Source organism: Cygnus olor, chromosome 7 (genome assembly GCF_009769625.2).
Source record: "Cygnus olor isolate bCygOlo1 chromosome 7, bCygOlo1.pri.v2, whole genome shotgun sequence".
NCBI lineage: Eukaryota > Metazoa > Chordata > Aves > Anseriformes > Anatidae > Cygnus > Cygnus olor.
In genome coordinates this window covers 15,606,576-15,628,227 of record NC_049175.1, presented here as the reverse complement: position 1 = coordinate 15,628,227, position 21,652 = coordinate 15,606,576, and the positions used below count along the sequence as shown (strand labels likewise).

Genomic DNA, 21,652 nt, shown 5'->3' with positions numbered 1-21,652 from the left:
GGGCACAAGTGGGAGAACCTTCAATGTCTGTTTTGGAAATTAATTTGAATAGACACATACAGGCATGCTTTACTTGCAGCTACTTTGTATGGAGATAAAACAGGAAGAAAATTTTCAAAACATGTTCGTAAAATTTTGATCATTGTTGGCACTCTGAGAGAAGTTTGTGCAGTTTTTTAAACTTTTTTTTTCACATCTACCTATTGAACCTAGAAAAGCGTTTAAAAGAGTTTGTGTTCTTCTGAACTGTAAGAATATGTACACTGCAGTTGATGATTCAGATTCATCTTTTATTTATATGTGATTTTTTTCCTCCATACAATTTGTTTATGTTTATAACAATATTTTCCCATAGCGCGAAGATTTACCAGGTGTAAATGTTGTAGTTGCTGGGAGTACAAATTGCCTGATGCAAATATTAGAGACGAGCTGAGCCACTAAAACTCAAGGCACAGCTGCTCCTGATGGAGGCTAGTAGTGCTTCAAAATTGCCTGCTATTTGCGGATATTGAGTGCTAAATGTTGTTTTTCTGTTTGTCTTCTTCAGTTGTACATACCTATTTCTGGGTAGTTGCTGTGTTGTTGTTTTTTTGTTTGTTTGTTTTTAAGAGAACATTTTAAATATTTGGGGGATTTTCCAATTTTCATCTTGTCTTTTACATTTTGTGTCCTTATTTGAAAGCCTTTTTTTGGTTTGTGATGGGATAGCTAGCTATAAGGTGTCTTGAAAGGTTGCTGTAACAACCCTTTTGGCAATGGAAGTCAGAGAAAAATAACATAAAAAAAGTTTATCCTGGCACGACTGACCCCGTACAAGCTGACCTGAATCTCCTTTCATTGGAGATTTTCATTTCTTCTGCTTTACTATTTTTCCCAGTTGGGGTGAGATTTATCCATGGAGAAAATTGCTTATGAGGAGAGAATGAAAGAAATGGAAAGAGAGGGCTATGCAGAGAAAAACTGAGCAGTTCTCTGATGAAATTCTGGGGGAAGTTATGACCAAGGTGATAGACAAACAGCTCTGAGATAGACAATAAAAGAGTGACTCCAGTGAACTTAAACATCCTGCCCAGTCCTAAGTCTGGCTTAAGATAATTAAATAAAAAATTAAGGAACTTAGGCAAACTGTTGTTGCTCCTTTCTGTGACTTTTTCTTGTTTGTCTATGTAATGTTTCACTATACAAAGATTTATTCACATTGCCGAAAAAGAAAAAGGAATGTCTAACCCTACCACATTTTCCTAACCACATTAAAGCAACCCTAGCCTTGCTACTTAAAATTGCATTTTAAGCCTTAGCTCATGTCTTGTAGTGTGCCAGGAGGATTACAGTATTACACTGTCTTGCTCAATTGCCTAAATATCTGTTTGTGGTGCACTAATATATACATCTCTGCTTTCACTGCCATCTTTCAAGGGTTTGGTTTCATCCCGTAGCACATACTCATTGCTGGGAAGACAAACCTTGATGTGTCAAACCGTGGAGCTAAATTTTTCATGTTTTCACTGCTGAGGGAAAAATTTTGCATTGAGAAGATCCTCTGGTTATTAACACATCTTAATAATGAAGCTTACAGCCTGCTGAGCTCGTGCCTTGTTAAAAAATTCCTAACACAATTTCCATGGAAGAGCAAAGGGGTCTTTGCCTTCTTCTCTTTATTAATGAGTTCCTGTTGCTTCCCCATGCTGCGTAAGTGATTTCCTAGATTGTATAATTTAAAATATTACAAATTAAACAAAGTGGAAAAATGAGGGAATTGTGTGGGCAGAGGATATTTCCAGAGCGGTGATGGCTGTAATTATGCAAAGGGCCATGGTGGAAAGACCCATTATAGCAAGTAACTCTAGATATGAACAATAGAAATAGATTTCCCGACTTTTACCTCTTACTTCGTATTTATTACAATAATGGGTAGAATATGGCTTTTTCCAGCTACTCGTAAGCAAAGAGCAGGTAATAATTAAGCCTCATTTAATTCTCCTGGAAGTCGTATCCTCTGCTAGTAGTGCACGCACTGCGGTACCTCGCTTAAGGTCAGATGTCTCCTGAGGCAGCAGGACACTTAAGTACCCACTTAAGAACTTGCAACGTGTTTAACATTGTTCAGCAAAGCACAGTCCAAACTGTTTAATCGTTCTCAAGGCCAAAGGGAATGTGATGTCACAGGATATTAAGTTTTCTGTCTATACCTTCTAAAGCCAAATGCCTCAGTTGGATGAAAATATTTCATTTCTCTTCATTGCTGTATTTTCACTAGCAACTGAGGTTTAAAGCTTTTTGGCTAATAGGTTTTTAATCTGCCCATTCATGGCTCTTTATCCTGTATAATGTCATGTGATCATAAACCAAGTGCTTTAGGGGAAAAAATGCAAACCAACTGAATTACTAAGTTTCTCTGTATGCTCCTCATCTGCTGAACAGCATTAATTCTCATTCATCCTAAAAGTCTTTATTGAAGGAGGACCCACATTAAGTATTCTATTGTTATTTGTAAGTATGGCCCTAAATGTTGTTGTTTTTCTATTTTTTTCAACCTTTCAATTAATTTTTTTTCAACTTTTTGATTTAATAGCCGTTCTGTTTTCTTCATCTCTGTTCAGCGCCTCAAAAGGGTCATGACCATATAGAAGAGGGAGGAACTGCAGGGCTCTCATTTTTCAAGCTGTGACCTTAGGGCTGAGATCAGTCAAGAGACTGTCATTTGCAGCAGTTCATCCTTTCAAATTAATCTATCTCTATCCTCATTTTGCAAATGGCTTTTTCTTTCTTAAAAGAACAAAAAACAAAAAACAACCCTATTTGTGACAGACATCCTGGGAATAATAGAAATGTGTAGGAGGGAAGTATACTTTTCACCTGTAATATTTTCAGTTGCTAATAACTGAAAATAATTATTACAAATATTATTTAAATATTCAAATTGTTATTCCTTATTTGGTTTCTGATACTGTTTAGTATCACTAACATAGGCATAATAGTCACAATTTTAATGCTTTTTTCTCTGGAGTGATGCTTGTTAGTTGATTATAAGGTCATTGGGTCCATTTGTTTGAGTCACTCATGATATAAAAAGATTTTCTTTTTCCAATCTGTTTATGCCCTTTGCATCTCCCCTGAGACAGAGAATGGTGTTAGGGGACTTCTCAAGCTACTCTGGGCTTGTACAGAAGACAGCTCAGCTCTGATTGTATCAGGCACTCCTAACATTTCACCGTCTTACTCAACGTTTAACCCAATTCAAGCCAAAACTCCTCTTAAATGTCATTAAACAATTTGGCTCATGATAATTTGCTTGTCTTTCTGCCCTCAGTTTCTTTTCCTTGTCTGTTTTTTTTTTTCCCCCTCTTTTTATTTCTCCTTACTGTGTTCTTGGTTGCTGTTTCTTTAGCAGTGAGAAAGCTAAGATACAGAAATAAAGATTATCCTTCACTTTGAAAACTGAGGGATTTTAGGGGTTTCTGGTTGGAAGACAGGGAAATGGTGGTGGCACCTCACCATCATGGGACTTACCAGTCAAAATGACAGTGCCAGATTTACTGTGAAACTTGTTAGAGGTTGGGTTCAGTCTCTAAAAGCTGGATAAATAAGTTTTGGATCTTCCTGGTTATTATCCAGGAGCATCAAGGGACATCCCCAGGTTGCTGCTGAAGAGCCACGTCGGCTTGCTTGGCTTCCTCACAGTTGGACCCTTTTTCTCTTAAAAATGCACCTTTGTTTTTACAGCTCCTTCAAACATCTGATTGGCGGCCTAGATGATGTGTCCAACAAAGCCTATGAAGATGCAGAAGCAAAAGCAAAGTAAGTGCCATCTCCTTGTGTTCAGCATAAAATCTTAACCTTATTTTTCTTGCTGCAATGGTTTTATTGATAGTGAAGCATGGTAACTTAAAAAAAAAAAACACACTATTTTCTCAACATAATAGTGTAAAACAGATTAAAAAGTAGAGAATTAGGTGCTTACTCTGGATTTCCCTTGTGCTCTCCATGAGTATGGGAGGGCCAGAAGGAGATGGCTCTCCTCAGGTTGGTGCCCAGAGCCAGGTGGTCCCAATGTCTGTCTTAATCACGGTATTGGAGTCCAAAGAAGTCTCAGACCTTAAGAAAATAAAGAAAATTAATTATTATTAATAATTATAATTATTAATATTATCAGTGAATTAATGGCATCAGTAAATTATGATAATAATTATAATTATTAATATTATCACAATCAATTTATTGACGATGATAATTATTATTAATAATAATTATTATTATCATCATCATCATCATGCAATAGTTTGAGGTAAGAAATTACAGGTCTTGAAAAGCTCTGTTTAATAAGATTTGTTTCTTTAGAGAGCTCTGATCTTTCTGAAATGTTTTCCCAAAGTCAAATCCTGTTCTGAGACAGAGTAAGAAATCAAGTTTGTCATTTTTGAATGAATATTACAGTTATTTTGATGTGAAGCAATATATTTGTCTAAAGTTCTAGCTATATTCGTTTCAGAAATGAGCTTTAATGTATTGTGATTTTAAAGTATTTCAAAAAATCCCAACTGATAATTCACTCTTGATATACAATTTTTTTTAGTAGAAAGACTTCGGTATGTCAACACTTTATTCTATACCAACAGTAAAGCTTATTAAAAAGAACATATTCTGATGAAAATGATAGTGAATATAAACCAATATGATTCAAAAGCAAAGGTAGTTTTTTTAAAAAAATGAAGTTGCTGTATAAAAAAAAAATACATTTTTTTTTACTTCCTTTTTTTTAACCACATTAACAAAAGGGTTGGGTGTTTACTCCAAGTCAAACACTCAGAAAGTGTGCCTGTTAATCAGTGTTCTGCAGAACTATAAATTTAAGCTTGCTCTTAAGTTACATATAGAAACTTCTCTTCAAACCAGAGAGGCTTGAAATAGTGTGTAATAAGGGTATTTGGCACTTCAGTGGAGAGAAAATGAGACAACCTAAATAGTTATTCAATTAAAAATAACTGTTTTAAAAAATAAATATGCATCCCAAGAAATTTACTAATATTCCAAAGTACCTGCAAATTAAGATTTTTTTTCTTTTATTACCATCTTTGAGTGATACTTGAAATACATTTTTAATCTTGTTTTAATTTGTTTTAAGGTACTAGAAGGCACCCTAGAGTTGCATTTTTGTTTTGAGTAATATTTCCCTGCCCCTAATTAAACATGTAAGATTTTTTTTTCCAATGCTCAAGTTCCCTAAAATTCTTCCCTTAATTAAGTAAGACAGGAGGTTATCAGCCTCTTTTACCTTCCCAGAAAGTAGGTAATTAGAACACAGAATACAAAGTCAAATGGGACAGTATAATAGTCGATAAATAGCTATTGGGTATTACAGATAAATATAGTGTACATTATTATATAAATTATCTATTAGTACCAGCTAAAAACATGACATTTTAATGCCAGCAACAGCTTATACAAAGCATTTTACAAGGCGGTGAAAAAGTAACCTAAGCAGCTTCAGAGAGTTGGTCCCAAGTATCCCAGGCATGTGATTTTATATTTTTAGATTTTATTGTTAGTGCTACTATTTGGAATATTTTAATTTCCATCTGAATAAAAAGTAAGAAAACATTGCTAATGAAACCGTGGATTTTTTTTTTTTTTTTTTTTAGTAATAAGATGATGTTTTTATCACAGGAGCTTATATTAAGGTTATACCAGAATCCATTAGCACCAAACAAAATTTTCAAATAGAACCTGTCATTTCCCATTTCATCATTTGTCTTCTCACATTTACAATTTTAAGCTGTATTATTAATAGAGAGTATCACATAGCAATTTATTATCACAGGCAATGTTTGGGTGTGCAGATTGTATTGTAGAGTTTTTCAGGTTGGTTTAGTGACTTTTAGGGGAAGGCTTTCAGGATCTGTTGTGCACTTTACAACATGTCTTCAGGAGGACTAATTTTGCACCTATTTTGAATAAACTCTTCATTTTTGGTAACCAGCGGGCCTGTGTTGACCTTAGCATTTTTGAGATTTTATCTTCTTGATGCTTGTTCTTTTCCAATGCTATTTCATCCAAATGGAAGGGCAAAGCAAAGGAGTGCTGGTGATAGAAGAATTGTTTCCCAAAAGGAAGAAGTGATGATAGCAACTTTTGAAAGCAGCTTGTCCTGCCATCTTAGAAGCCAGTGCTTGAATCCTGTCACTTGAGACTGTAGGTGACAATGACATTATTGACCTTTACATATTGACATTTTGTCTTTGAAAAAGCAGAAGGGATCAGTGCTGTCTGTCTTGAGAAACATTTTAAAAGGAATATGCTTTCAAAATATATGGCATTTATTAGTTGAATGCCGTATTCATGTTTGCTTGGCTCTTTGAAAGCAAGAGTATTCCTGCAAAAAGATGAACAAGAATAGGAAAAAATGACAAAGTTACGTTGAGAGTAAAGTGAGATGTATAGTAAGCTGCTTCAGAAAGATCTATCACTCAAGAGTTATTGTTTCTGTATCTCGCAAGATAAAACTCCTCTGGGAGAAGAGTCTACTTGGCAGAAATTTTAACCTGGATTACTTTTCAAGCTGTGTTAATTAGCTTCAGCTAATTGTCCTTCAAGGGCTTATCTTTTCCGAAGAGCAGTTTGCAAAGTGGAAGAGCTTGGGACATAAAGCGCATTCAGGTACTCAAATCACAAAAGAAATTCCTACTTTTGCATCCTTATAGCTAGCATCTCATTTTCAGTGCTTGCATGACAGGTGACATAAGGCCTTTGGATGGAGAGGAATTTTCTGTGTGCCCTTATCTCACCATGTGTCAGGTGGACCAAGATGATCCACACAGAGGTCAGACATTCGTCAGGCATGGTCATGCAGAGTAAATGCAGAGGACATCATTCTAAGACTGCATTACAGTGTGTCAAAGCCTGCTTTTCCTTGGTGTGGTGGTCACATTCAGGGCTGAAATGCAAACAGTGTAATATTTTATTTATTCCTGTCAATTAACAAATATGAAAAATGGCTACAAAATATGCTGCAGAATGGCAGCAAATACATTTTCTTAAACACCTATCCATATCAAGATGATTATTAAATTCCTATTAATTTAGAGGTTCCTGCTCAGCAGAAGCACAATTTTAGGCCACATCCAATAGAGGTTTCATGTTCCTAAAGCAGAACTTGGGCCGTAGGCAGGTGTTCATTGCAGAAATAGTACAAAATTGGTGGCACTAAGTTTTTTGTTTTGTTTTGTTTTGTTTGTTTGTTTGTTTGTTTGTTTAATATCTGTGTTAGAACATGACTAGAATTCTGCTGCCACAGAGGTGATGGTCCCAGTGCAAGATGCATCTGAGAGATGGTTAGGCAGAAGTTGCAGGGAAGAAAAGCTTTCCATGCATCCAAAAATCCTCCAGCTCTGAAAGGACTGAACAAGTTTTTGTTGAGTTTATCTCTTGGCAACCTGGTGTTTTCCCAGCTAAGCCCTGAGATATGGCTAGGTTGCTCCTAGGACCTGGGAAAATGTTCTAGCAATCAAACTGCTGTGGACAATGGAGGTACCACTTCTTGCCCATGGGCATGATTTAAAGTATCTGCTTGGTTCTTGAAGGAAAAGAAAATTCATAGCACCATTAAAAAATACTTCAGCTGAGCAGAGGGGCTCACTGCATCAATAAACGAGAGGTCATAGTGGGGATCTAAGGCTTTTATCTGTTCTCAACCCCGGCTTTTAGGCATCCGCATAGTGGCAATGACAGATGTAGGCGTCTCCTTGTTCTGCGTGGACACCTTTGGATTGTGTCCTGAACGCCTGGCTCTTGGCCGGCACAGGCAGCCAGGATGCCCCACACAAGGCTGTCCCAGTGCTCCAGTGGGAAGGTGCCCAGCAGTTCCTGCCAAGCAGACCTCGGAGACAGTTGTTTTCTTCAAGGGTTTTGACCTTCCTGTCTAGGAAAGCCAGTCTGCACCTGAGCTGCTGAAGGCAGTGGAATTCAGTTGCTAATGTACTCGAACTGAGTTGTCTTTGATACCATTTTGTGAGTTTTCTTAAATTCTGGTGAGTATAAAAATTCTGGCCTTCATCCAAATGGAAGAACCCATTTTTATCCTCACAATTACAGAGATCATCTTTATAACATAAGCTTACTCCAGCACCAGATTTGATTTACTTGTTTACAAGTAATATCTTCCTAGTTTTATATTTTGGAGAGACTTTTTCCTGTTTATTGCAAGCTTGGAAGTGGCATTACTCCTTAAGTGCATTCTTTGTGCTCAGTCTCTCGATTAGGTCAGAAATCATCAGTGAAACTACATAATTAATATTCTACTCCTCAGATGTATTCAGATAAGTTAATAAATTCATCAACTAATGAATATTAGTTACATTCCTGCCAGTGCGAAGGTGAAGGAAAGAAGCAAACTTTTAACTTGGTTCGTGTTCTGAGAAAGCAGGACTTTCAAAAGAACAGCACTCGTGTCCCAGGGTCAGGCCCAGGTCCAGCACACTCTGCCTGTGGTGTTGGTGTTTGGGGCATGACGAAGACACCTAAATAAGAAGAAGACCCATCTAAGTGTAGATTCCTTCCAGATAGAGCCACTATTGCAACTCTCATAAATCCAAGAGGAAGCAGGTGGTTTCTACTGCAGTTATTGGTGCCAAGTGAGGTGAGGGTTCAACAAACACTACTCGCTCCAGGCACAGAAATCCCTTCTGCTGGTCTTCCCTATCCAAAAAACTCTTGAGGTTAATCACTGCACGGTCCTTTAACCACTAACAACGTCATCAGATGAGGTCCCCACTAGTTTAGTCCCACCTTTCTGTGACAAGGCTGTAGGAAGGCAGCGCCCTAGCCCATGGCACAGAGATGGCAACAACAAGGTGTCCCTCACCACCACGCTGGGGAAGCTGGCAGCGTCCTGGCTTCACCCAGCCAAGCAGAGCGAATCCGCTCTGATGACCAGGGTCCCCGTGCTCCTTTTCTCCTGTCACATCCAGAATTATCTGCTGATGTTGATCTCCTGTGGCAGCGGGGCTTGAAATTAATACCCTATTTAAGTCCAGACACTGGTGCCTTCATGATATTGCTCCAGGCTCTCCACAGACATGGGCTATTTTGATTGCACTTTTTGCTTTCTTTCATTCTAGTTGCGTTGCAGCCCTGGGGGTATGCATCTTGATACTCACAGCCAAAATTGTCTCCTTTTCATGGGACTTGAGGAGTCAGGGACCTTTATGTAGGTATACAATTCTTTTTCCTTTCTTAGCAGTTCTGACCCCAAACACCCTTCATTTTAACTTGTTCTGTTTTTTAATAAAGAGCTCCATCCAAACCTTTTATTCTACTGGTCGGGGTCATCCCTTATGTCATTTTACCCCTCATCTTTCACTACATATGTTCATAACAAGGCATCCTAACACTTTATTGACTTAGTTTTGGTGCAGAGGGTTGTTGTTAATATTTTTCCAATTTTGTATTCATACTTTCTAGATATTATTCCCCTTTCATCCCGGCTTGAAAAGTAAAATTGACTTTATTCTAATGAGAATGATACAGATACAGTTTTACAGTTTGAGCAAACAAAGCAGGTTGATGCCCTGTCTCATTTCCTTTCATTTGCAGCTGCCAAAATGGCAATATGTACAGCAATACATTTTTGCACTAGTATTTTCTACGATGCCAGTTTAGGAAAACTTCTTGGCTCGGCAGGTGCTTATGTGCCTGGCTGGAGGGCAGCCTGCTCCTGGTGTCTCGCAGTGCCTGGTAGCTGGAGTCCAGGTGCCCTCTGCTGTTCAGGGCTTTCCCCGTGCTGTGTCCAAGTACTGTGCTCTGCCAGATGAAATCCTCGTATCCCCTGGTCTGTCTCATTTCTCTCTTGCCAACATGTTAAAAGGAGAAAGTATTTTCAAGTATCCTGTGTTCCTCCTCGGTGGTATTTCTTGGAGGGCCTCTGCTGGCTCTCTGTGTCTCCTTCCTATGCAGCCTTTTCTTTTGCTTTTTGAGGTTTTCTTTGGGAGCCATTTTTACAGTTGAAATTGTCTCTGGGAGTTGGGTGCTTATTGCGCTAGGTCTGTATTAGTAAATAGCACAGATTAATAGCAGTGGATTTGTAGGGAAAAAAATGTTGGTGGCAAGGACCTGATGTATAGACTGTATGCATTTCAGTGGCATTTTCCTTTGGAGTACTTCCGGTCTGGTTCCTTTGGACTCACCTGAAAGGAGCCCAGTTCTCATGCTCTTGATGTTAGAGGGAACAGTAAGCTTCAGTTGCACCAACAGTTGCTTCAGAAGTGGACTCCTTGTCTGGGGCAAAATACATTTTAATGCACCTTGGGCATGAAGACTGTTCTTCATTGCTTTTGTCATCACAGTGCTCGTCTGAAGGTGGTGGCAGAGATCTGGTCACACATGCTGGTGCTCCTGTAGTGTAGGCATTGGCCCTTCGGAGGTTTATGGGTACCAGGATACAAGTTGTGGCCATCCTCTGCATGCATGTAGTGAGGCTGGAGTTGGCCCTAATGGTACTCAGTTCCAAAAAAAGTGCCATGGCAGAACCCTGCTTGCAGCCTCCTGTTCTGGTAAGATGGGAAAGCTGTGCATGCAGATGCTGGTCTGCAAGCCCCTTGGTGCAGGGTGTTACTGACAGTAGAGCCAGTCTGTGGGTTTTATGAGTGATAAACAACACTGTGTGTTAGGACAGGATTCTTTTTATTTCTTTATCTTCTCTTTTTTTAGAAAGGTAAGCCAAGAAGGTTTTTTAACCCCTGCTAAAAGTGAAATTCCAGTTAGAAGTTCCAAATCGGGAGACACCAATTAAAGAGAATGATTTAATTAAGATCCAACTTTCTGTTGGGCCACAGCTTTTAAAAACTTTTGCTGAAATAATTCACTGACCCCCGGTGTCAGTGAACTATTGTATGATTAGATTAGTTATTCTTCTGCAAGAGAAAATATTTTCTGGCTTACAGCATTACAAAAGTTGGACAGCATGAGGGTTATAATAATTGGCTCTGTCTCCCTCTGTGTCGATTGTTTTCTGAATTAGTGACCATATGGGAACTAGCTTTCGCCTTGGCTATCTGCAGTGCCAGAGTGGTGGTGGGGGAAGCTTTTGGGGCATGCAAAAAGGGAGAAAAAGATCACTAATTCTATATAAAGCAGAACTCACAGTCATTTCTTTTAGGCTGTGTAAACAATTAAAATAACTCGTGCTATTTTGAGAAAAGGAAAAAAAAAAAACCCACACCGAGAATGTAACTGACTTCAAATAGCATTCTTTGGACTCTGCCATTTGAGACTTTTTTCTTTCTGCTGGAGAATTTTGTGTATAGCAGAGTTGGGCCTTAAATAATTTGTAATTTCATACTGAAGCCAATGTTAGTTTGTATCCAAGTCTAGCTATCAGATATTCCCAATTGCTGTAACGAATAGGTGTTTACTTAGAAAATAAGTTCTCAGAAATGATTTTAAAAGGTAAGAGCACATCAAGATAACATCCAAGGTGATAGTCCTAAGTAAAGGTAGTAGAGACTGCTACATGGTTACTTTATTTTTTTTGATGGTGAATTGACATTTACTTGCAGTCTTGCATTACTCATGCAGAGATCTGTGCTGGGTAGACTTTATGGCTGCTTTCCTCTTGAGAAAATGCACTGTGTAATGCACTGTGTCGCTCACAAGGGATATATTAGATTAGCTTTTAAAAACAGGTCATTTTTATTTAGGTAATAATCTATACGCTTTTCTCTTGCTAACTTGACCTTTCGATATGATAATGGGCTGTGTCAGATGGCAGATGGAAGCGCTAGCAAAAAAAAGTGCTTTTGAAGCAGGCTGCTATGATAATATTTTACTGCATTTGTTTTATAAATTAGAGCCCAATACTAGCTGAGAGATGATGAAATAAAAATGCAGCAGAAAGCTTTCTGAAGATTATGAGTCTCATTCCAGAGGAAACAGAAAAATAGTGCTGTGAATGCATCTATGTGCACAGCAGCTTGAGTTGTACTTGGTAGCACTTGATGGAAAAGGAGGTCTGCGTATTAGAAATATTAGCCTTTCTTCTGGCATTTATCTGAGTACTTTATTCTGGAACCTCTCAGAATACTTTACTAATCCTAACACTGCCATTTGTATAGCACAGTCTTGGTAGCTTTAAGCAGAAATTTTGGCAAGCTTTGCCATCCGAGAGGAATGGAGTGGCAACGGTAACATGAAAGCCTTTGTGCACAGTTTCTGTCCATCTGGTGCCCAGTATGTTTTTGAGCTGTCCCCAACATTACCTACATAGGTCTGTGAGTATTACAGCACTGGCAGACGGACTATTTCTGCCCCACTTTCATCAGAGGGATGTAAATGTTGTGCTTCAACAGAGTCAAATATATTGTAAATAAAACTCACTTATGCTTCTTCCGTAGAGACCTACTGATTTTTGGAACTGTTAGGAATAGTTGTGGGATTATTTGTGGCTTTTCCAGCACCTGCTAGAGCAGTTGTCCTTGGCTGTACCTGACCAACTCTTATGAGGTCCACCAGGAGTTGGTCTGACCTCACTTTTAGGGGGAAATGTTGGTAAAGGACAGAAAAGAGAGAAACGTAGTGCCAGTGAGACCTGAAAGGCAAGGATGTGGTTGGTGCTGGCACCCAGAGGAACTCTAGGAGGAAGAGGTTTGGGCTCCAGGGAGGGCAACACCAGGGGAGACGTGGAGGAGCACCATCTCCCCTCTGCTGACTTTCCTTGCCAGAGCAGGTCAAGGTGTTGCCAGATGAAGTTCTTCCTGTGTACCTGAGAAACTTTTCAGGCAGAGATATGCAGGGAATGGCTATAAAGGTTTGAAAATTTGCTCTATGCAGTTATTTAAAAAGCAGGGAGAGGGGAAAGAGCAGAGGGTGGAGGTCCATATTTCAAAGATGAGTGAATATGAATTGTTTTCCCTGAGAAAGTTAGTAAGCGTGGTACCCAAAAACTGCATAGCAAATTCAATTGACCCCTGAACAGTAATTGTGTCAAATTCAAAGATGAAATTCAATCACCGAACTGTGAAATGGAAGAAATTTAATCCTCCTGTAAGTGAAAAAAGCAATACAGGCTTAACTCCAAAGTTACTGCTGATGCCTCCACTCCACCAGCAGCTGAGACACCAAAACAAACCTTTTTTTCTTCTTTTTACTTCCCTTTTCCCTGCAAAGTATGCATAATTGGTTTTCCTGAAGGTTCAAATTAATTTCCAGAGATAGCTTACAGTCTAAATGTAGTCCACATTAAACTCAGGATTTTTACTCATATCTCATCCTTATCTCATGATTATGAGCAATACTGGCCCATGGCAATACTGGCAATGTGGTGCCTATGTTGCAGGCTGCCAAAACTCAGCTGCAAGACTCTCTTATTTTGATGTACCTGAATTTTGCCAAATGTTAAGCACTTAAACCAAGGGCAGGCCAAGAGGCTTTGTAGAGGAAGAGCAATTTATGCTGCCGAGATGAGTCCCTGCCTTCATCGCTGCCGACAGACAGCTGCGGGACGCACACGACTCCACACTCCCTCCTTTTGGTGCAATGGGAAGGTGACAACCTGCTACTACAGTAACTTAATCTGTAACACCAAGTAAATGAGGCTTACTTACAAAAAAAAAAAAAAAAAGAAGGATGCTTCCAGCAATGCTGATGGATTTTTCTAGTTTTCTTTCCGTTTGCTTGCTTCCAGCACTTAGGCCATCCCAAGCCATACAGCTGGGCAGTACACTTATTTATCCTGACTATGCCACACTCCACTTACATTGATTTGCCCTCTGTTGCATTTGCTATATTTTCTCAGTGCCTGACTCCATTAAATGATTTGGGAAGTGCTGAGCTCTAAGTCTGTAAATCAGCTCCTCAAGAAAAAAAAGAGGAAAAACTGTTCTTATGATTTAAATGATCCCACAGCTTTTTCATATGTATAGCAAGGTAAAACATCAAAAATATAGATAAAATGAAGTTTTAGAATATGTGAGAAAGCTGAGTGTCTGTAAACCCTGAGAGAGAAGATAAAAGTCTGATCTTCCCCATTATTTTGGACATGAATGTAAAACTACCTGGAAGTTTATAATAGGACTATTGTGATTAAATTTCTGATATAACTTACAAGAACACAGCTGTATTTAAAATTCATTTCAGTAATGGGAATTAAGCGTTCCTAGCTCTATCTGCTCAGTGTACTATCACACGCAAGCATTTTTACACTCTGTTTTTAATATTTGATAGGCTTTGTTACTTCATTTTCAGGTGTGATTTCAGGTCGCTCTACTGAACACATCAAACAACGTAATTTGTTGATAGCAAAACGAAGGATTAGTCTGATACAATCTCGACAAATTGTGCTCAAAAAGCATTTGTGGAATTGCAATCACAGCTCTGCTCCCGAGCAAGGGAGGAGATTTGCTTGGTTGTTGATTATCTCCTACAAATGGCTGTGCTGTACCTTCACCCACAGCCATCAGAACTGCAGGTGCACTTGCAGCTCCTTGTACCAACCGTAGTCTCAAATTAAATCATGAGATTTGCTGCACTTGGTGCATCGCCTAATCCTTCATGCTTTAAGAAGATGCTTTCTAATGAAGATGTATTTCTCACACTTTGAGATTTTAATGGATAGCTATTCCTTATTTCACGTAGAGACTTTCTGTGCCAAAAGGATATCATTCATCTTTGATGGCAAAATATATTCTTATAACTCGAAATTCTTTTAGGAGCTGGTAATAAGAAATGTCCTGGCAGTAAGCCAGTAACTGGCTGTTACTCTTTTAACATGTAGGAAAGTTGCCAGTCAGTCCCAACAGATGCTGGTTTTGCAGAAAAGCTAACTACTTGAATGCTTTGAAAAATGAGCCATCTCTTTAAATTTCTCCAGCTTCTTAGCTTGCTTTCCAATTGCATACACTTAGGGAAATGAAGGTCTTAAGTTTATCTTTTCAAAATTTCAAAGATGTTTTATGATCCTATTATCAACCTGACTGCTTACAAATAAGCCATTTTAATACGTATGCAAAAATTGAATTGTTATATTTTGTATCTGGGTCAGGTTTGGACATAAAAATGTTTGTTAAGCATTGAGCATGTGCTTAGTAAAGGCATTACCTCCTGCTTGCAAAAGGTAGTTGAAACAAGAAGATAAAGCTCCAAAGTTCACATCTCAGGAAAGAAAGTCCTGCATGAAATTACTGCTGTTTCAAAAACACCCTTGCTAAATATTGAAGCTGACATTTAAAAAAAAAAAAAAAAAAAAAAAAAAAACAGGAATTGCTTTTGTCTTTTATTGTTGCAGCCTTTGCAAGGGTAAAATCCTCCAAGACTGAGTGCCAGGAACAGCCTTCTGTGGTCCTGGACTGTGCTCAGCACTTCACAAAGTCCCCTCTAAAGTTAAATATCATCAAATGCTTTTCTTCCAGTCAACTAAAATAAAACTCTAGTTACCAAAAACTTACTTTAGGTCAACTTTTTAAATGCAGAAGCAAAAGTATGAGTATCGTCTCTTGTTTCTCTATGTGTTTTGTTCTGTTTTTCTTTAAAGCAGACTTTTATCATTACCTTGTTGTCCAGAACAGCTACTGTCTATTGCTCCTGGAAATGGAGAAAATATTCAGACTTTTCAGGAGAGAAATAGAAGGTGTAAAGGCTGGAAGCAAATAGTCCTGTACCTTCACTTTCCTAATGTTGAAGGTTGGTGATGGTTTCAAATGAGGGCATGTACAAGGGTGTCACTTGAGTGAAGGGGCCCTTTATAGTGAGTCTCATTGGATAGCTTCAAGCATTTTGCAGTATTGCTTTGAACATGGGTGGGGGAAAAAAGTCTCAAATGTTTGTTTGAGCAGCAGCATCTCCTGTGCCATTTAACTGAGGAGACTAACATAAGAAAGCTGAGTTCTAGGTGTGCCAGAGGCCATATCATTCAAGAAATCAACAGGAGCTACAAATAGTGAGCTCCCCTTTCAACTTCATGATTTCTGGATGTCACATTTTGGGTTGAAAAAAAAAATTATAGTCGTGTGAGCTATTTTAAAGTTTTCTTAGTTTCCCACAAGTTCTTAGTATATGAAGTGTTTAGAAGATGAACATTTCTAGAAGAAGGTATCATTACTTCTAGAGCTGGTGCTCAGCACAGGCTGAGCATCGCCCTTTAGGAGACAGCAAGAGGAGGGTGCTCAGGAACAAGGCAGAGACATTCCTCGAGGGAAACTTTCAGCTACCATGGGGGCATTTTGAGATGAAAGGCCCTTCAAGTCTGTAAGTGAAGGCTATAGTAAAAAAGCAACCTAGGTTCCCCTCTAACCTAAGCTTAGCATTGGAGGAATCTGAATGCTGACCTCCTTTGGCTGTCAGTCAAAGAAACTTGGTTACCTGGGCATTTATGACATTGAAGTAAACTTTTATCCGAGGTATTTATTTTGGTTGAAGGAGAGAAATGCTAATGGAATACTTGTATACAGGTGCAATTTTTATGTTTTTGCTGGAAAGCATATTTAGAAAAATGCCTACACTCATTATCACTGAGTTTTAAAATTTATTCAAAGCTTGAACTGGTTTATAATGTTGTCTCTCACTTTCAAATATCTTGTTTATTACATGAAAAATCCTGGTATCATACTGGCAGTTCACAGGGACTATCAAATTGCTAATTTTCCTGAAGTCCTGCATCTTTAATAAGCCCCTTTATCTAGATTTTTGAAGCTAGTTCTGTTCAAATAAAAATCTAGGAATGCATTCAAAATACATTCACCTCTTCAAAACCATGAAGAAAGCATCTGGACTGTTCTATGTTCAGAAAGCCATTTTTACAATGGGTTTGGGACCAGGGGCTGGAGCCAGTTCTCCAGGCATCATTGCCAAAGACATTAATATTTTTGGTAAGTGTAAATGCAGCCGGGGTGGCAGCATGCAGAAGGCTTTACTGGCTGGACTCGGGCTGATGGCTGCAGCTGTGTCCTGCCTGAGCTGCCTTTCACATGGATCTATCGGGCCTGGAGGAGCAGGACTCGGCTGCGGCTCAGCTTACATAAGCATTTGCAAGCTAGGAGGTCGCTTCTGGGTGACAGTGAGGTTTTTGGCTATGCTTTGTGCTATGTGTTCCATTGGTATCACCCAACGAACAGGGTGAGTTGGAGTTTCCTTTGGCTGCACATCATTTTTGAGCCAGTTCTGCAAAACCTGTCCCTGCTCACCCTGTGAAGCATCCATGTCCCTGCACCATGTCCCTGCACTGTGCTCTGCCTGCAGCCCCTGCAAGGCCAGCAGGAGTGGTTTTAGTATCTTCTGTTGTACAGAAGCCAAAATCAGTACTTTGGCTTTTATGTCCTGGATGAACTTTTGCAGGACTCTTGGAGTTTCTTATAAAAAAAGGAGCAGATATATATCAGATAATTAAAACACAATGCATAATCAGAAGCAGTTTTTCAGGGAACTTGAATCTATACACCGGTATTAATTTAAAATGATAAAATCCACCTTACAAGGTCATAAACATCCATGAAATTAGTGCTTGTTGCCCTGTTCCCACAACTCAAATCTCCAGTGTAAATGTAGGAAACTCAGTTACTATTTGGAGCACCTGGAGAACTGAGGATCAGGCCCGCCGTTGAGGAGAAGGTATTTTGCTTGTTCCCAAAGTGAATGCTGTGAATGTGCTTCAGGGCCACGATGGTCTGCTCTAGAAGACGATTCGATTTCAGAAAGCAGTTATCAGCCTGTTAATAGTCAGCACTCAATGACTCCAGTCTTTAAAATTTATATTCCCTCTATTTATTTGATAGGCTGAGCATTATCTGGCTTTTCTGTTGCAACAGCACTCGTACCCAGTGCCTGTTTTTCATATTTATATGTCTAATAAAACATAACACTGCCAGCTTAAACCTGTTCATTTGTATTTTATGCTTTCACTCTTTACTCTCAGTTTCTATGGGAACCTGGGCTGGTGCAACAACAGAGAATAAAGAGATGAAGAGAGGTCTTCAGAACCATAGCTCCTTTTCTGTGCGGAATTGCCAGCATTATACACCAAGCACAAACAAGCAGAGAACCAAATAAACTTGGAAAGGAAAATCAGGGCAAGTTAAATGCAAGAAAGTTGATGGTAATTGAGTTTCTTCATGGAAGTAGAGTAGAGAGAAGGTCCTCCTTCCTGAAATATTTTGCTTGGGTGGTTTTATGCTTTTATGGTTTGAAAATCTGTGTCCAGTGCTTAAAAGTTAGGTTTACGTTTTCTGATGAGGAGATAACAATTTTTAGTACCTTCTTTCATGGCTATTTCAGTTTAGTCTTCCACTGTTTAAAAAAACAACAAAAAAAAACCTCTCCATTTGGTATAATTATTTATAGCTCATGAGTTGGAAACCTGGCATAATGTACAATGTATGGAAAGGAAATGTATGCAAAGGAAAATACATTGTACTTCATATATCACGATACCATTTAGCATCCACTGCTTCGGTATCTGCCAGTGAATCAAGGTAATAGATTAGCTGAGATAATTAGCTGAAGTAATTAGTAGGAAATAATTAGGAAAACCTCCTAAGGACATTCCTTGCAGCGGCACAGTGGGTATATAAATTCTTTAGGAGATGCTAGTGTTTCAAACTGACTTGGAAGCATATGAATGTAATACTTAGAATACAGATTGCATAAGGCTATGATTTAAAATAAATAAATAAAATGGCATCTTTCAACTGGTCTGGATTTAAAACACAGTGGCTTTGCCAAACTTTGCACATATACAGAGTATACACACACATACAGATATCCACAGAAAAGGTCTTTGAAACAGTGGGTTTGGTAGGGCTAATACTGGTAAGACTTACAAGCAGTTCCTGAAACACGTCATTTGTTTGGTTTAATGTTCATATGCATTGAGATGGATGTTCACAGCTGTGTTCCTGAGTATCTAGAACTGGCTATCAACAGATAATGAGATATTCCTCACAGAATCAGCTGAAGCCAGGACACCCTTTGGGATACTTAGTATTATCATCACTATACTATTGTTTTTCTTACAAATGCTTATTTCTGAGGTCAAGCAGGCCTGTTTGAGATCATCTGCTCTTATAGGCTCTTTCCAGAACCTGAACTTCTGTGTGGATTGATGTGGCAATCACACTGAAATAACCCTTCTCTTGATAGATACCTTTTCTTCTCACTGCTGCCTTCTTTGAAGCCGGTTTGGGTTGGTATTGCTGATTTGGGGTAGGTTGTATTAGATGAACTTGCTTGGCTTCCCTTGCTACCACTGTTTGGGTCTGTTGGTTCAGAAGCAATAGAGTAGCTAAAAACCTTGAAGTTTTCAGTACTGCTGAACAGTACCATGAACAACCCTGGACAAGTTGCTTTTCTATTTCCCTTGGTTTAACGATCAGAAGAACAAGATTTAAGATCTACTAAAGCAAGGAACTGCATCAGAAGTTGACATTGTTGCATTATCTCCATCATCCCATGTTACAGATTCCAGGGGCATCTCAACGTCTTTTTTCAGAGCTCCTTGAAATGTTTTTCCCTATGCTTCCTGCTTGCTTTGTTTTTGAAGTAAAGTGATTCAAAATTATCTTTCTATGTAGTGTTCAAAAGGGGAGGGGTAAGCATTTCATCTCATAACACAGCATCTATAAATAGCTTTTTATCCATGCCAAGAAGTTCATCTTTCTTTTCAGTTATCTCTTTACACTCAGTGTTACCCCTGAATTTATATAGGCTATCTGTTGGGCAAGAAATTCCTTTGCAGTTCCAAACTTTTTTTCTCTTTTTTATTTTTTCAATGAGAGAACTTCATTATCCCCTTCTCCTTGGCATTACTTTTTTTCTGTCCTCATTATTGTGGTGCTCTGCCCTCTGAAATATCTAAGTGTCTCTCAGTTGTTCCAACAGAAGAAAATAAATAAAATAGCACTAGATTCCCTTTATTTCTGCTCTAGAGGTAGTTTCGGAGATTTATGTTTTGTAGACATTCATTAAGGTAAGCAATTATGTAGAGCAGCCTTGTCTCTCTGGTCCTTCCACATCCCCATGGTGGAAGAATACTGAGACTCATGGGAGAACCCAGTGCTCTCCAGAAGGTGGTCTCTTCCACCTCCACTGAAAGGCTTTGGACTTCTCCAGTGGAATACAGGTTCGAATGACTTTGACCGCTTCATAAAGGTTTACTAAGGATGTAGTCCATTCAATTAAAAAACAGGGTTGGCTCTGGAAAGTAAGTTGACCCTTCTCAAAACTGCCAGGGCAACAAGTGAACTTAACAGGACCGGAGGGGTCTTTTGACTTGTGATGAGCTTTTCGGGCTCAAGAAGTTGGGGAAGGGTAGCTCGCTGGTATCTGCCATGCGGTATGGTATTCCTGGGGATCTTGGAGGGTCTCCACTGCTAGGTGTAGAAGACTTTCAGCTGGCAAGACTGGTAAACCTAACCTACCACTGTGCTACTTGTAGTGTCATAGCTCAGCTTTGTGAGCAGCAAAGAACAGATAATCATGCAATGAGGTTGTCTGTATAGAAGACTTTGAGGAACCAGGCATCAGATTTAGGCTCATCCTTCTGAGAATTCCTGAAATGAGAGCAGGACTCCTAGTGGCAGGCAGCCTCTTTGAGGTCAGTCCCTTGTAATAACCACAGGATCTCTGCTCCAGCCCCTGTAGGAAGAGCCGAAGAAGGAATGCTGCAATGGTCTCAAACCTCTGACCTTGAATTCACAGTCATCTCCTGCTGCGTGCTACCTGATCGTTTGAGCTACTGGACACTCAAACTTTTGGTTTACAGGGGAAACGTGATCCCTCCAGTTCATTGCTAATGCCTCCTACACACATCGGAGTGTGGGTCACCAGAGCCCAGGAATTCCTCGCTCCTTCCCAAACCTGGGCACAGGCAGAAAGAGCTGCATCTCTTCTGGTGTCTTTAACCTTTTTGGTTCCCACCGTGCGACTTATATCTGGAGTTGTCCTAACTAGATGCCTACATCAATTACTGATCCTAGGGAGTATCCAAAACATCAGAATCAGACAAAAACAGGCTGAAGGAAGCCACTCCAAATTGTGTAGCCTCCCCAAGAAGGCAGGCATTTTTGACAAATCTCGTACCTCTCAATTCAACCGTAGGAAGGAACTGCTTTAAAAACTAAGGATTAAATTAAAAATGTCACAGAAAGGACAAGCTGAAGCTGCTGTAGCCCAGTGGTGTCAGCATTGATAAAGAACGAAGCTAACAGGACAAAGGAATGAGATTAATTTGGAATCATATCTGTTCAAGAAGATGTGACTACCTCCACTTCCTTTGCCTCCAAGATTGAAAAAATATGAGAGGTGCATAGACCTAGCGTTAGAAAGGCAATATTTTTAGGTCCTAAATGTCTGTTATCACAAAGGAGTATCTCTGGCTGACATTTCGCTGCTTTTGGGGAGGGCAGTCTGCGTAGTGCTGCAGATTAATGGAAAAACAGGAGGTCCTGCTGCACTGTGGGTAGAGAAATCAAGAGAAAAATGGGAGTAAGGTAGAGTATCAGAGCAGCTAAGCAGGAAACAAATAGCAGGGAAGGAAAATATGCAGCAGAGGCAGAGGGCAGCATATTTCAGTGTAGCTGCTCAACACAGGGCAGCACGCCTGCAGCCACTTGGTTAACACCAGTGGATTCCTGTCAGGTTGAAAACAAGGGGACAAAAGCCTTTTTTCACAGCTTTT

At 39.3% G+C, this 21,652-nt stretch overlaps 1 protein-coding gene across 13 annotated transcripts in view; it reads left to right on the top strand.

Annotated features, from left to right (window-relative positions):
• The window catches only part of PRKG1 (protein kinase cGMP-dependent 1), a 466,091-nt gene that overhangs the window by 384,010 nt on the left and 60,429 nt on the right, over positions 1 to 21,652 (top strand). For all 13 annotated transcript variants that reach the window (XM_040562953.1, XM_040562952.1, XM_040562956.1 and 10 more), the window contains one exon: positions 3,724 to 3,798. In XM_040562953.1, coding sequence (XP_040418887.1) covers positions 3,724 to 3,798 — 75 coding nt within the window. The remainder of the gene's footprint in view (positions 1 to 3,723; positions 3,799 to 21,652) is intronic.